Source organism: Cicer arietinum, chromosome 2 (assembly GCF_000331145.2).
Source record: "Cicer arietinum cultivar CDC Frontier isolate Library 1 chromosome 2, Cicar.CDCFrontier_v2.0, whole genome shotgun sequence".
In the NCBI taxonomy this organism is placed as follows: domain Eukaryota; kingdom Viridiplantae; phylum Streptophyta; class Magnoliopsida; order Fabales; family Fabaceae; genus Cicer; species Cicer arietinum.
Window position 1 is genome coordinate 41,219,520 of NC_021161.2, and position 14,147 is coordinate 41,233,666.

The following is a 14,147-nucleotide window of genomic DNA, read 5'->3' on the forward strand; positions in this document are numbered from 1 at the left end:
CCAATTGTTAGTATAGAAGTACGCCTAAGAGGGGGGGGTGAATTAGGTGTTAGTAAATTTTCTTGTTTTTAGTGATATGGTAATCAGATTTTCTGAGTTTAAGAACAAGGCTTAATAACAAGTGCAGTAAGTAAATGAACACGATAAGATTTATCCTGGTTCCCCTTATAACCAAGGGTACGTCCAGTCCTCTTGCACACCACAAGAGATTAATCAACTACTTGTCAGAAAATGTACAATTCCCACCCTGGGATTCTTGCTACAAAACTTCTAACAATTCTTTCTAAGATAGCACACCACTATCTTACTTGTACAAATGATACAATAAGGTTTGAATAAATCTAAGATGTGGTATATTGATAAACAACTCAATAGTAATTCAAGTACTTGAGAACTTTTTAGAATGATATGAAAATCTAATGCAAGTACTTAGAAAAATCAGAATTTTGTTCAAAGTTGTTTTATGAATTAATTCAAGGATGGTTAATTTTTGATCTGAAGTTATGGGGTATTTATACTCCATAAAACATCCTTTCAGATTCGTGGCCATTGATCCAAGAGGTTTGATGAAAAATTACAATGTTCTAGAGGCATTCCAGATCTGAAAAATTGTAATGTTTCCAGGTGTATTCGAATACAGTATATGTGTATTCGAATACAGTATATGTGTATTCGAATACAGTATATGTGTATTCGAATACAGTATATGTGTATTCGAATACAGTCCAGGTGTATTCGAATACAGTATATGTGTATTCGAATACACGTCTTTGTAACGTTCAAAAAATTCAAATTTTACATCTTGTATTCGAATACACATCAGTGTAGTCGAATACAGATCAATGTATTTTAGCCTCTGACTTAACTTGTATTCGACTACATATGAGTGTAGTCGAATACATTTGGCTACTGACTTAGCATGTAGTCGACTACAGATGGGTGTAGTCGAATACACTTGGCCACTGACTTAGCTTGTAGTCGACTACAGATGCGTGTAGTCGAATATACCTTTTAAAGTTTTGCTTCTGACTTAAGTTGTATTCGAATACAACATGGTGTATTCGAATACACTTATGCAAATTGTCAAAACTATGATTTTAAATGATTTGTTAATGTTGTTTTTGATTTTTGAAAACATGTTAAATGCATATGTAAATATGAATTGTTCTCAAGTATTTGAACTATTGATTTGTATCATATACCTTTATATTTACTCATTTATTATTTGGATTTGGAAGCTCATTTAAGATGGTTTGATCTTCTTTTTGATCTTGCTGCATTGTCCATAGTTGGTGGTCTTGTCGTCATCAAAAATATGTAGTTTACAATCTTCTTTGATCATACCAAACAAACTCATGACTTAATTAACTAATTTTAACTTATGTCCTTTAAGTGAAATAAGAAGAATATGTTGTGTGGTATATGCTCAAGTCCCTTGATCATTTGATTGGTTGTTCGATCCTTAATCCATATGCATGGAAAAATTAAATATTAGAAAATATTTGTTGGAATTTTTTGTAATTTAATTATGTTTCAATATTTTTGTGAACAATTATATGTATAATAATTATATTAGTTATTTATCGATTTGAAATTTTAATTGATTAGTAGTCAAATTAAATCATAAGTTTTATTAGATTTTTAATTAAAATAATTAATATGAGTTCAAATATAAGTGGATGTCATTAGATTTCAAAGAAATAAACTATTATTTTGGTCTTTGAATATGCATAACGTTGTTATCTCATTTTAATCATTGACTCATCTGAAAATATGAATCAATCTTTAACTTATTCAAATATATGTTAGTTTAGTCAATAACTTTAAGTTGATTTGTAATTTAATGGAGTGAACGATTATGTGACATATATGATGTGTCTTTTTCTCACTGCCACATGTATAATAGAATATGCATCGACCGAAATAACAATAACACAAATTTAAAAAACAAAAAATTACAAAATCTAAATCATCCACCTATTTTATTCTTCTTAAACAAACTGGCATTAAATTTTGGTTCATATAAGCAGTAATAAAAGACTTATTCTTCGTTCAATTATTTTTTTCCCTTTAACCTTTGCTTCAACAAGACACATGTGCTTTAAGTTAATTTGGAAATCCATAATGACATTCTAAACAAGATGCATGAAATCTCATCATGGGTTTTCTCATTCATAGGAGCATTATGAGAAATCAATAAACTAGCTTTGAACTTTCTACGTTAGAACTAGTTTCAGATGTCTGTATAAACTTTCAAATAGATTCCTATTATTAGAATTATTTAATTAATATGATTTTAAGCTTTAAACTATGCCAAAATAAAATATTAGTCAATTGATAAACTTTAAAAAACTAAAAGAGATAGAGGTGAAATGAAGGGAAGTTTTGGGGATTAACTAAAATTGACAACAAAAGAGTAGTGCTAGCAACTCTTAAGAGAAGAAGATGAAGAAGAAAGAAAGAAAGAAATTAGGGGAAGAAGATGAAGAAGAACTTAGAGGAAGAAAAAATGGTAGGTTTAGGGGATGAAAATAAAGAATAAAATAGGTTGTTGATTTATATTGGCTAAATTACTCTTTTAGCCCTTTAACTTATTTTTTGATTTCACTTTAGTACTATTAATTTTTGGTCCATTAACTATATTTTTATTAATCAAGTTGATTATTTTCGATAATTTTTGAAGAAAAAAAACGTTAAGTTTTATACATGTGTCATCTCTTTCATCTGACTCATCTTTAAACCCATAAACATAGAAATATACGATTTTCTTCAATCTAAAAATCCAGAAAAAATTCATCAAACCTATATGACCTTCAAACCTATAATCTTTCAAATTCATAACTTAAAAATTAAAAAATATTGTTATAAGTGGAACAAGTGGATTTGGTTTGAGTAGCTGGTGTGGTCAGATCTAAACTCAAACTGAAAAAGAGTTAAGATATGTGAAACTATGAAATTCGAGTAAGCGAGGGGTGGAAGAGATGGATGAAATTGTGGTATATTTATGTCTTAATTGGATTTTAGTTAAGAGCTTAATTTTAAAAGTTATGAGTTTGAACAATTATAGATTTGTGATTTAAGAAGATTTATGAGTTTAAAATTGATTTTTTTTATTAAATAATTAAATTAATTGGTATTGAATATTTTTTTTCTTTCTTTTTAGCATTTTTTTGGAGTTGAAACTTTACTCGATTCACTTTCCAGATATGGAGAAGATGAACTAGATGAAGAAAACGAAGAAGTTGAGAAGATGACTAAAATTAAGGTTATCGAAGAAGAGTGGATTTGAGGATTTTTCATTCTTCATTTTTCTGAGTTTGAAAAATTATGAATTTGTAAAGTTATGGATTGAAAGATTATGTGTTTGAAAACCACATGTCCGATGAATATTTTGAGTTCATAAATTTTTGAATTTGAAGATGAGTGCAATGACGCCTATTCAAAACTTAACGTTTTTTTTTTGGGTAAAAGTTGTGGAAATGATCAACTTAATCGACATAAGTAAAATTAAAGTACCAAAACAGAATAAAACATAATTAAAGGACTACGGTAAAAACTAGAAAATAAGTTAATTAACTAAAATAGTAATGTAGCCAATTAGATTTTGTGATTTATTTGAAAGAAAAAAAATTGTGTTGCGGTCGTTTTGGTTCTTACCAACTAAGTTACACATGTGGTAGTGATAGAGTGACACATCATATGCCCCATGTGTATGTCAACGTAACGTTCGAGACTAAATTGCCATAGGTATGGATGAGTCAAAACTCATTTGGATTTTTAGTTGAGTCATAAACCAAAATGACAACGACCAAAATGACTACCATCACTCTACAAACTCTAGTCTCAAATATATTAGACACACTGCATATTGTCTCTTCTCCTCATGGAATAATGCATAAGGCATAAGAAGTCAAATTTGAGGAAAATCCATAAGTTGACTAGGGTTCGTGAACATCTCTCTTTCTATGTATTTCAAGATTAATATTAAGGACTACAATCAATTAATACATTCATCCCGATATTTCTAATATATTTGATAAACTACCGTATCGTACATCCTAAAGTTATCAAGATTTTAGGTGTGGACCTTAGTTTTATAAAATAGAAGATTATTGAAGTTAATTTTGTTTGAGCATGTGTCTATAATCATATCAAACAAACTCATGACACTATATATTTGAGGCATTTTGTTAAATAAGGGTGGAATGAAATGTTCTGTTTCATAGCAAATTAAATATTCAAACATGGCTCAAGTCATCCTGGCCTAACCAAAGATGAAATTGATATTTGACCATATCATGGTTTTCTTTCTTAAATTCAAGGTCTTCAATAATCCCCAACCATCGGTGGACCACAACATATTTTTTACAAGATGGACCACAACATTTTTTTTGCAAGATGGACCACAAATTTAAATGGATCGCCCTAAAATCCATCTATTTTGGAATGTCTTGAGTTGCATATGTATATCTTAGCTTTCATGCATTATTGATACATTTGAAATAAGTACTATCAAACAAAATATGATTCATATCAATTATGTTAGATGATATTCCGTTGTCTATCATGTCTTTTGACAAAAGGGTGCACGTGAAGTTTACATTTATATTCCAACCATAAACCACCAAAGGTGATTGTCTTCCCTTCACTATTTGCGTTTTGTTGCTAACCTTTAGTCTTTTGTGTTCTATTTTATATTCTCTTTGTTCTTATTTATAAGCATAAATAGATCAACATCAATTAATTTATTTTGTCTAAATTTTATTTATAAATAGGAAGAGAATGAGTACCATTGAAATATGTCATGTATGCACATCGGTTTTGTGATGGGATAGTTGTCACTTCCCCCAAAAAAACTCAAGTTCGACTCTTTGCAGTTTTATTTGAGAGGCAATCCAACCTTATAGAAAAACAGAATGTTCCATTGCCAATTCGAAGATTAGTCCCAAAATTGTCTAAAAAACCTAAATCAGGTACCTACTTATGGTAAAAAAAAACTAATTACAACAAATTAGATTAAAAAAATATCATGCACCAAAATTTCAAAATTTCATGAACAAATTTAGATTCAGACTACCATTCTAACTAGATGTAGGCAAAATTTGATTTAGGTTAGATTACATCTGCAGTCTCTTAATTTAATTTCAATTAACGTTTTAGTCATTTATTTTTTTTTTTTTCGAATTGGTTATTTATTTTAATTTTAAGTGACAATGTGATATTTTATGTTTTAAAATGTCAACAATGTTATCCTTTTTTATTTTACAAAAATTCAAAAAAATCATCAAAATTTTCAAACAAAACTCATAAAATTAATAATCATCTTCAATATAATGCAAATTTCATCAAATTCATAACTCAAATATTCAAATAAACTCATATTTTCATCTCCAACAACATCAAATAGAAAATGAAAATATAAGTTTATTTAAAGATTTAAATTATAAATTTGATTAAGTTTGCATTTTATTGAAGATGATAATGAATTCTATGAGTTTTGTTTAAAATTTTTGATGAATTTTTTGAATTTTTGTAAAAAAAAAAAAGACATTAGTGTTGACATTTTAAAACATAAAATATGAAATTGTCATTTAAAATAAAAGACCAATTCAAAAAAAAAAATATTAAAACGTTAACTAAAAATAAATTAAAAGACCATATATATATATAATCTAATATTTAATTTAAAACTAAAACTAAATCTAAATCAAATTAAATTAGTTTTCGAAATTGTCGAAACAACAACCGAGCTATTTGCCAACTCATTGGAAATGAGCTTGTTGAATGAATTTGTCTTCACAGAATCCAGCCCTTGTGCAATTCATTAAAATAGAGTATAAGAGACAAGTGAGGGAAAGTAAATCCAAACACTATATAGTCAAATGATGATACAACATTTTTTATTGTTGTTAATAATAACATATTAGTCAATATCAATTAATTTAGACACCACAAGTTCAAGTATATTTTTACAATTGACCCATAATTAATAGGTCAAATAGAGGTCCTTTTATATGCTAATCCATATCAAATCAAGTTATGTACTATGTTTTCATATTCAATATCTACCACAAGCTAAAGCTAAAACAACTCATCAAAAGGATAAGATTCTTCATATAGTCACTAAAAAAAATACATCATACATAGAGAAAATGAAATATTCATGGCATGTATAACTTGTTGCCACACTTGCATCTCCATGCTTCCGGATAGTACTCGGCCGTCACCGGTGTCCCCGGCGGCACCGGCACATGGACCGGTCTGCATGGTGTACATTTGCCGCACTTGGCGTTGCATCGCGGCGGAAATGACCCGGGCCCACCCAGAAGCTTTCTTGGCCAATCTATAGGGATATCTGATTTGCTTTGAGACACCATGCCTTGTCCAATTTTCACCTTAACTTGCTGCACAAAAAAAAAATCACAATTAATCAACCATTATTAGACTAACAATAAGAATTAATTGTTACTATTTCCATTATTAGACATAATCTGCTTGTTGAATCACACAATGACATAGTGTCTTCATAATAACATGAGAATGGACATCGTCATTCAATTAATTAAAACATGACAATTGTATCACTTGTACAAAAACAAAACAAAAATGAAGTTGAAATACTATTTTTTTTTGTCTTTACGTAATCAAGTTACTTTTTTTATGTTACAATAAAGAGAATTATGTTATAATTTTTAAGAGTTAAAATCCTTTTTATTTAAAAAAGGCTTAATTGCACTTTTGGTCCCCCTATTATAGGTGAAAATTGAAAGTAGTCCCCCCATTTTGTTTCTCCCCAGATTTAGTCCCCCCAAACAGAATTTGAGTCCAAATCATGATGAGTTGTCATTTTTTTAATGACGTGTCAAAAAAAAGCTGACGTGGCAGACGCATACGTGGAATAAACTTATTATTATATTATTTCTAATTAAAAAATATAATTTATATTTTTAAAAATTATTATTATAATTGTTAAAAATTATTATTACAAATTAAATTTATTTGTTATAATTAAATTAAAAGAAAAAATACCTAAAATCCAAAATCCTAAACAAATCAAAATCAATACTCATTTACTCAAGAACCCTAAAATCATTCTGAACCCTAAAATCAAGAACCCTAAAACCATTATGAATCCATCACTGATTTTTCATCACTGGATCGTTCGCGTTCGCACTGGATCGTTCGCGTTCTCAATCGTTCGTGTGCGTTTCAGTTATGAGAAATCCATTGAGACTAACTAAGGCACCTCGAACTCTAGTTGGAGAAGCTTCTGAGATGTATAATGGAGATGCCATTGAAGCCATTCCAACACCTAAGCCGACAAAAACTCTACCAACAATGAGAATAGATGGATCTGTTGCAGCAGCCATTATTGCAGAGCCAATAAAAAAGAGGCTATCTGCAATTAAAATTGCTTTTTTTCTTCCAAATCGATCGTTAATCCATCCACCAACTGCAGCTCCTATGATTGCTCCAGCAAGAGCCATACTCACAATGGCTTCCTGTATTATCAACCCTTTCTTTTTTCAATTTACATTTTTTCTGGTTCATTTAACAAACCAGTTTTAAGATTTTCAGTTTTCTCTATCACTCACTAATTATAAGTAGAAATAGTTTTATGTTTCCAGTGATGAAAACTCAGTGATGGATTCAGAATGGTTTTAGGGTTCTTGAGTAAATGAGTATTGATTTTGAGTTGTTTAGGATTTTGAATTTTAGGTGTTTTTTCTTTTAATTTAATTATAACAAATAAATTTAATTTGTAATAATAATTTTTAACAATTATAATAATAATTTTTAAAAATATAAATTATATTTTTTAATTAGAAATAATATAATAATAAGTTTATTCCACGTATGCGTCTGCCACGTCAGCTTTTTTTGACACATCATTAAAAAAATGACAACTCATCATGATTTGGACTCAAATTCTGTTTGGGGACTAAAACTGGGGAGAAACAAAATGGGGGGACTACTTTCAATTTTCACCTATAATAGGGGGACCAAAAGTGCAATTAAGCCTTTAAAAAAATATGAATGTGTCTTATTATAATTTTAGTGTATAAATATATAATTAATGTTATTAATTTTAAAAACGTATTTATTAATATTATTTCTTTTGAGAAAATAAAGAATATTTGCACTTTTATTTTATTTGAAGTACTAGTCTAAATTGAAACATGTAGATCGTGGAACACGATTCACTTATAATAGGACAGCGGTTTCGTTTAGTGTGAAATCACTGAGAGCGCATGTTACCGAGACTCGGGTGGCTCGGACTGAATGAATCTAATGTGCGCCGTTGGCGTAGTTTACTGTAAATTTGAAGAAAGAAGAGTGTGTCAGCCACCGTACCATTAATCACGTGTCTTGGTTAATTACTGTGAGTCCCACATATCTGACGGCTTACATTGATGCGGGTCCATCCATACACCCTGCACTCTTTTCTGGCTTATATTACCCACTTTCACCTCATTTTTTTAGGTTGGACGAAATTCAATCACGTCTTTCGAATACACGTCGAGTTATAGTTTCTTATGGATCACAAATTTATAGATATAGGTATATATAAGTTTGAATGGTCGAATGTAGGTGGAAAAAATTAAATTTATGATTATTTTAATTTGATTGTTTTATTTAAAATTTTATATATAAAAATTAAATTTTTTTAGGGATGAATTTCTTAGTCTCATTTAATTATTATATTACCGGTATAATCAATGAGTTGTTTGATAAAAACTTAATCAATGACAATATTAAAAATTCAATATGTTTTTTTATTAGAAAATGAATTTAAAAATAAATGGACAAGTTAAAGAAAATGAACATCTCAATAAGAAATAAAAATCTATCAACAGAACCAACCCACTCATATGATCTGCAAATTCGCCTTAATCAAAACCCGGTTAAATCAATACAAAAATCAATTGAAATTCGGCTCGAAAACTACAAGCTTGATTTTGTATAGTAGCAAAATTGAGCCCAAACCCACTTATGCTCACTCGTAATTTTTTCTATCATTTGTTTTTAACCTCTCTTCATTCTCCACCACTATGAGTGTCCGTTATAGATGATATAAAGACAACATTAAATTGATTTTCAAATAAATTACTAAATAATAATATGTAAAACAATTTTGAAAAAATTAATCAAATAAAACATCAATTTATTTGAGCAGCGCGATTAAAAGATAATCACTAAATAAATAAATATTTTAATATTTGTTTTACCCTCTATTTATGTCTCTATTTTTTTTGCCTTAGGGTCATACCCAACCCAAATTTTACACATCAATACAGATTGATGGACCAGTCCGAGTTTTATACACTCCTAACACTAGTAACCATTATAAACATTAAAATATAAATTATTTATTAAAACAATATTCCTTCTATAATGAAATAGAAGTAAAATGTATATTTAAAGAGTTAGTATATCTAATCTAAATTTATAAGTCATACATCAATTGTTTGAATATCTTTTTTATTAATTGTTTAGAAAGAGTAATATATACCTTACATTAATGTAAGAGAAACTAAACATAGATTTGTGTTAGACAAGATTTTGAGTTCAAATCTTGTAGATGAAAGAAGAAACATAACTAAAAATAATCGGTCAAATTCAGTGATTTTGTCGGTGAATAGGTTGCACCAATATTATGGTTAAAAAACAATTTATCTTTAGTCTATTGTATTCTAGAAAGATCCTTTTATTTTGATTAACCCTAAAGTGAGGAGTGAAACTTTGGAGATTATATATATCACCATCCCAAACTTATTTTTTTTACAAAAGCCACCATCCCAAGCTTTGTTTCATTTTATGAAACGGTTTCATATTTTACAGTTTACTTACACACAACCATAGCCATGAAACAGAAACCTTTTAATTCTTAACTAAAAATATAATTTTTTAATTAAAAAAATTGTCTAAAAGCTAAACCTTCACTATACTATAATATTAAAGTTAAAGACCTAGGTAGATAAATTATAATGCAAAAAAAGAAAAATATTGATGATATAATTTTTAATTAGATGCTACGCAAGATAAGCTATAGTGTAATTTAAACAATTCCAGCAAAAAGAAAGAATAGAATCAGTGACTATACCTGAAAATTTAGATCAGATTTGAAAAATATGGTACACCTAGAATCTGCAATAAATAAAGAACTAGAAGGTATGAAGAAGATGTAACAAACTTAATTTAATAAATTAAAAATTAACATTTGAAATAGTATCATAACTTAAGAAAAATTAAAGAATGAGGAAGAATTTGCATACCTAGACATTTAATGGCTGAAGCAGTAGTAGTACTAGTGAACATCACTGTCCAAATTGTGAGCATGAAAAAGTAAACATTGTAACAAAGATGTGTTTTGTTCACAAGCTTAGTGTTTTTTCTCTTCCTCTCCATGAACAAGAAGAAAAACATAAACCTTAATAAATAAATAAATAAAACCACTTGTATGATTGTAGATATATGATTGACACACGTACACACACACACACTTTTTCCCCTCTATAGCTATGACCCTATGAAAAGTAATGTTTCAAGCTATAAACCAATAAAAATTAAATTTTTCAATATATTTATAACTTTGCACGTTCCATGCAAATATTATGCTAAGCAAATACCTAACACTTAGCCCATTTTTATGAAAAGAAAAAAAAATCACACTTTAGCACTTTAATATTTCACTCTTCACACCCCCTTTTTCAACTCTCACACTACTTTAGCTAGAAAGAGTAGACAAAGTAGAAAAAGGTAAAATATTTTTGGATGTGTTTTGAATAAGTACTTTGAAGAGAGGTTAAATAAAGCAAGAAAAATAAAAGTGAATCTATGAAGATCATTACTTCCTAAGCTTTACTATGTTTAGGTCTTTGATTCTTTTGCAGCCTTTGTTCTCTGTCTTTCAATGATTCCTAAACCCAGAAAAACTAAAACAACCCTCAAAACCCTTCACTTTCATGCTCTCTACACACACTTACTCTGTTTTCCCCTGCTTTTTCTTTTCCCTTTTGTATATAGTTTTCTTTTTCTCACAACTCAAACCTTGGAAAATTTTATATAAATTTTAACCACCTTCATTTTTCTTAACTGTTTATTGCATGTCCTTTTCTATAGTCATTTCATTAATTGTTTGTATTAATATCAATTTGAAGTAAAATATCGTGTTAAAATGGATTGCTACCACGCTTTAGACAGTGACATCATATATTTATTTTATTTTATTTTTAATTTTAGTATTCTTGTAGAATTATAATGGATGATAAAATTTTCTTTTTAAAAATTTAACACCTACAATCCTAAATATAGATTTGACATCATGAATTTGATGTCTACACGACAATAATACAGCTTTAATTGAGACTAATTAGATTGTGATACCAAGTATATTAATGTGACTACAATTCAAAACCTTAAATACTATCTATAAATTATTGATGCAGCCATTTGGCAATTGAATAAATGATAACCACTAATCCCTTTTATGAAAGGACACGAATTATTTTAGAGTGGTTCTTTATTATTATTATTATTATTATTATTATTATTATTATTATTATTATTATTATTATTATTATTATTATTATTATTGTTATTTTTCTTTCTTTTTGTTTTTGTTTTTTTTTCCCTTCTAAAGCAAGCATTTGCATTGTTTTCTTCATGATGGATTTAAAATAATTGGTTCTAAGACTGAAACAGTTTTATGTCTATACACTGCAGTTTCAACTTTCAACTTCTTTAGAGAGGAGGAATGGTTTGGAATATTTTGGTACTTGCATTAAAGGCACATTATGTACTTAATAATTCATATAAATACAATGGTTTGGTTCACAGTGTTTCAACTTGGGCTTTTTGGGAATGGAAAAAGTACAAGATGTTGAAAATGTACTGCATACCTTGTTGCATATTAAAGACTCTAGAAAGTGGGCCAACTTTTTTTCATAATTTAAAGTGTATTTATATTTTTTTTCTACTATAATAAAAATTATATCAAATTTTCAAATTCATTTCACTTAAAATGTGGATTAAATTGAATTAAAGTAATTTGTTTTTATACATTATATAAAAGTGTGTTTAAAAATAAATTTGAGTGTAGATTCATTTTTAGAGTAAAAAATTTATATTAAAATTAGTTCTAAAAAGAAAAAAAAAATCAATTTCAATTTACTTTGCCCTCTTCATAGCCTAAATCAAACACACACTACATGCATTGAATTTCATGAACTCAACATAGTTTCAAAAAATCTAAGTTAAAAAAACACATTGTATTCTTACATATTATTCACCAATCAAAAAAATTTACATTGATAGTGAGGTTCAAGCTTATAACTATAATTTAAATGATTTTTTAATGTTGAAAATATAAAATAACACTTTTAATAAAACAGATGAAGAAAAAGTTCAGCTATGTTAACTAAAATTTTGAAGTTAATTATAGTCTAAAAAAAAATTAAAGAGAACTTAATTTTTTACATTTACGTTGAAGTTGAACTAACATATGCATTGTGAAAAATTTAAATCCCACATTTATAAAACATAAAATTCTAAAAATTTATAAAAAAAATGACATTTTTCATCTTATAAGTCATTTTATAAGAATAAATTAAATATAATATAATAATTTAATATGATATTAGAATCTATCCATTAAAACATCTACCATTTAAATCTTAAGTTACAGTTCGGTAAGGTCACAAACTTTTACATTCAAAAATTTAAAATCATAATGTTGGACGGTATAATTAGAATGAATTACCTAATTAAAATAATATATAGAGATATGAAGTAAAGTCTTATAAATTGGAGGCATCATAGTGAGTTGAAAGTGGGCCAAGTTTCACACGGAGGAAACAGAAAGGGTATGTAAAGCCACTGGTGATGCACGTGTGAGGATGATGGGTAGTTGTTGTTGTTGTTACAGAGAGTGAGACTTATGACACACTCAAGCCACATTTCTCTCTGACCAATTATTTGACACATAAGATACAAAATATATGTAATTGGTGCTGTTGGTCAAATTGACTGTTTAACTAGCCCATCAATATCAATTAGCTTAGATTCCAAAAGCAAGGAGGTATGAACAAATATTGTGTAAGAAAAATGGTCTATTCTATGACAGGGAATATATCTATGTGTTCTATGTATGGTATGTTTTCCCATTAATGCAATTCATCATACATAATAGTATGCTCTGCACTACATCAATTTCCATTATATCTATTCAAAATTAATTAGAAAATTTGACTATGGATCACTTTTATAAGTTGATCTAGATTGATATTTGAAAATTATTTAAAAATTTATTTACAACAAATATTATTTTATGAAATTAGAAATTTATAATCTTATTTATTATTTCAGTTAAAAAAATAATTTAATTGATGTCTATTTAATAAAAAAAAGTAATTATATCATTTAAAATTTATATAGACAAATCAATACTAATTAAATTACTGTCTCAATCGTATGAACAAGAAAAACCATAAACTTTTATTTTTTTAAAATATCAATCATTTTAAAATTTCAGATAATTTTTAAAAACTAATAAACTATATATGTTTTGTCAGCCCCTTGTAAATAATTATTAAGTTTATCTATGTTGGGAAATATACTCATTTGATTTATGCTTTACTCATACATAATTCAACTGTGGTAGGGCCACCCAACAAAATGTTTGGCCTAAAGTGAAATCATTATATCTAATATCAACCTATGATAAGACCATATATACAAAGCGAGGTTAAAGAGAGAGAATTGAGATTATTATATAATAAGGTTCTTAGGCCAAACCCATAGACATTTTTTAAGTGAGGTAAGACCTAAAGCAAGAATTTGGACTATCTTCACAAAATGAATTTTGGTTTGTTTATAATAATTTTTTTATTAACTATTGATAATTACTATTTTTCATTATATAATTTTATTTATATATACCGACACATTGTACAATAGTTTTACAAATAAATTTAATTAAATAATAATGACCTGATAGTAGATAAATCAATATTTATTAGATTAATTTTGATACAATTTTAGAATTTTAATTATGTTTGTCTATATATATATATAAATAATAGCTAGTATTTTTTTTTTAAGTGGGTGTATTTAAATTAAACTCTAGTGACGTGGAGTTGGTTTAT

General features: G+C 27.7%; 1 protein-coding gene across 1 annotated transcript; it reads right to left on the reverse strand.

Moving 5' to 3' along the window:
- Positions 1-6,091: 6,091 nt before the first annotated feature.
- Positions 6,092-11,120, reverse strand: LOC101489249 (EPIDERMAL PATTERNING FACTOR-like protein 5). Its single transcript, XM_004490650.4, has 3 exons — positions 10,278-11,120; positions 10,106-10,149; positions 6,092-6,404 (listed from the first exon to the last, which is right to left on the reverse strand). The coding sequence occupies exons 1-3, from the start codon at positions 10,426-10,428 to the stop codon at positions 6,162-6,164; spliced, it is 438 nt and encodes a 145-aa protein (XP_004490707.1). The 5' UTR covers positions 10,429-11,120; the 3' UTR covers positions 6,092-6,161.
- Between the last annotated feature and the right edge of the window lie 3,027 nt (positions 11,121-14,147).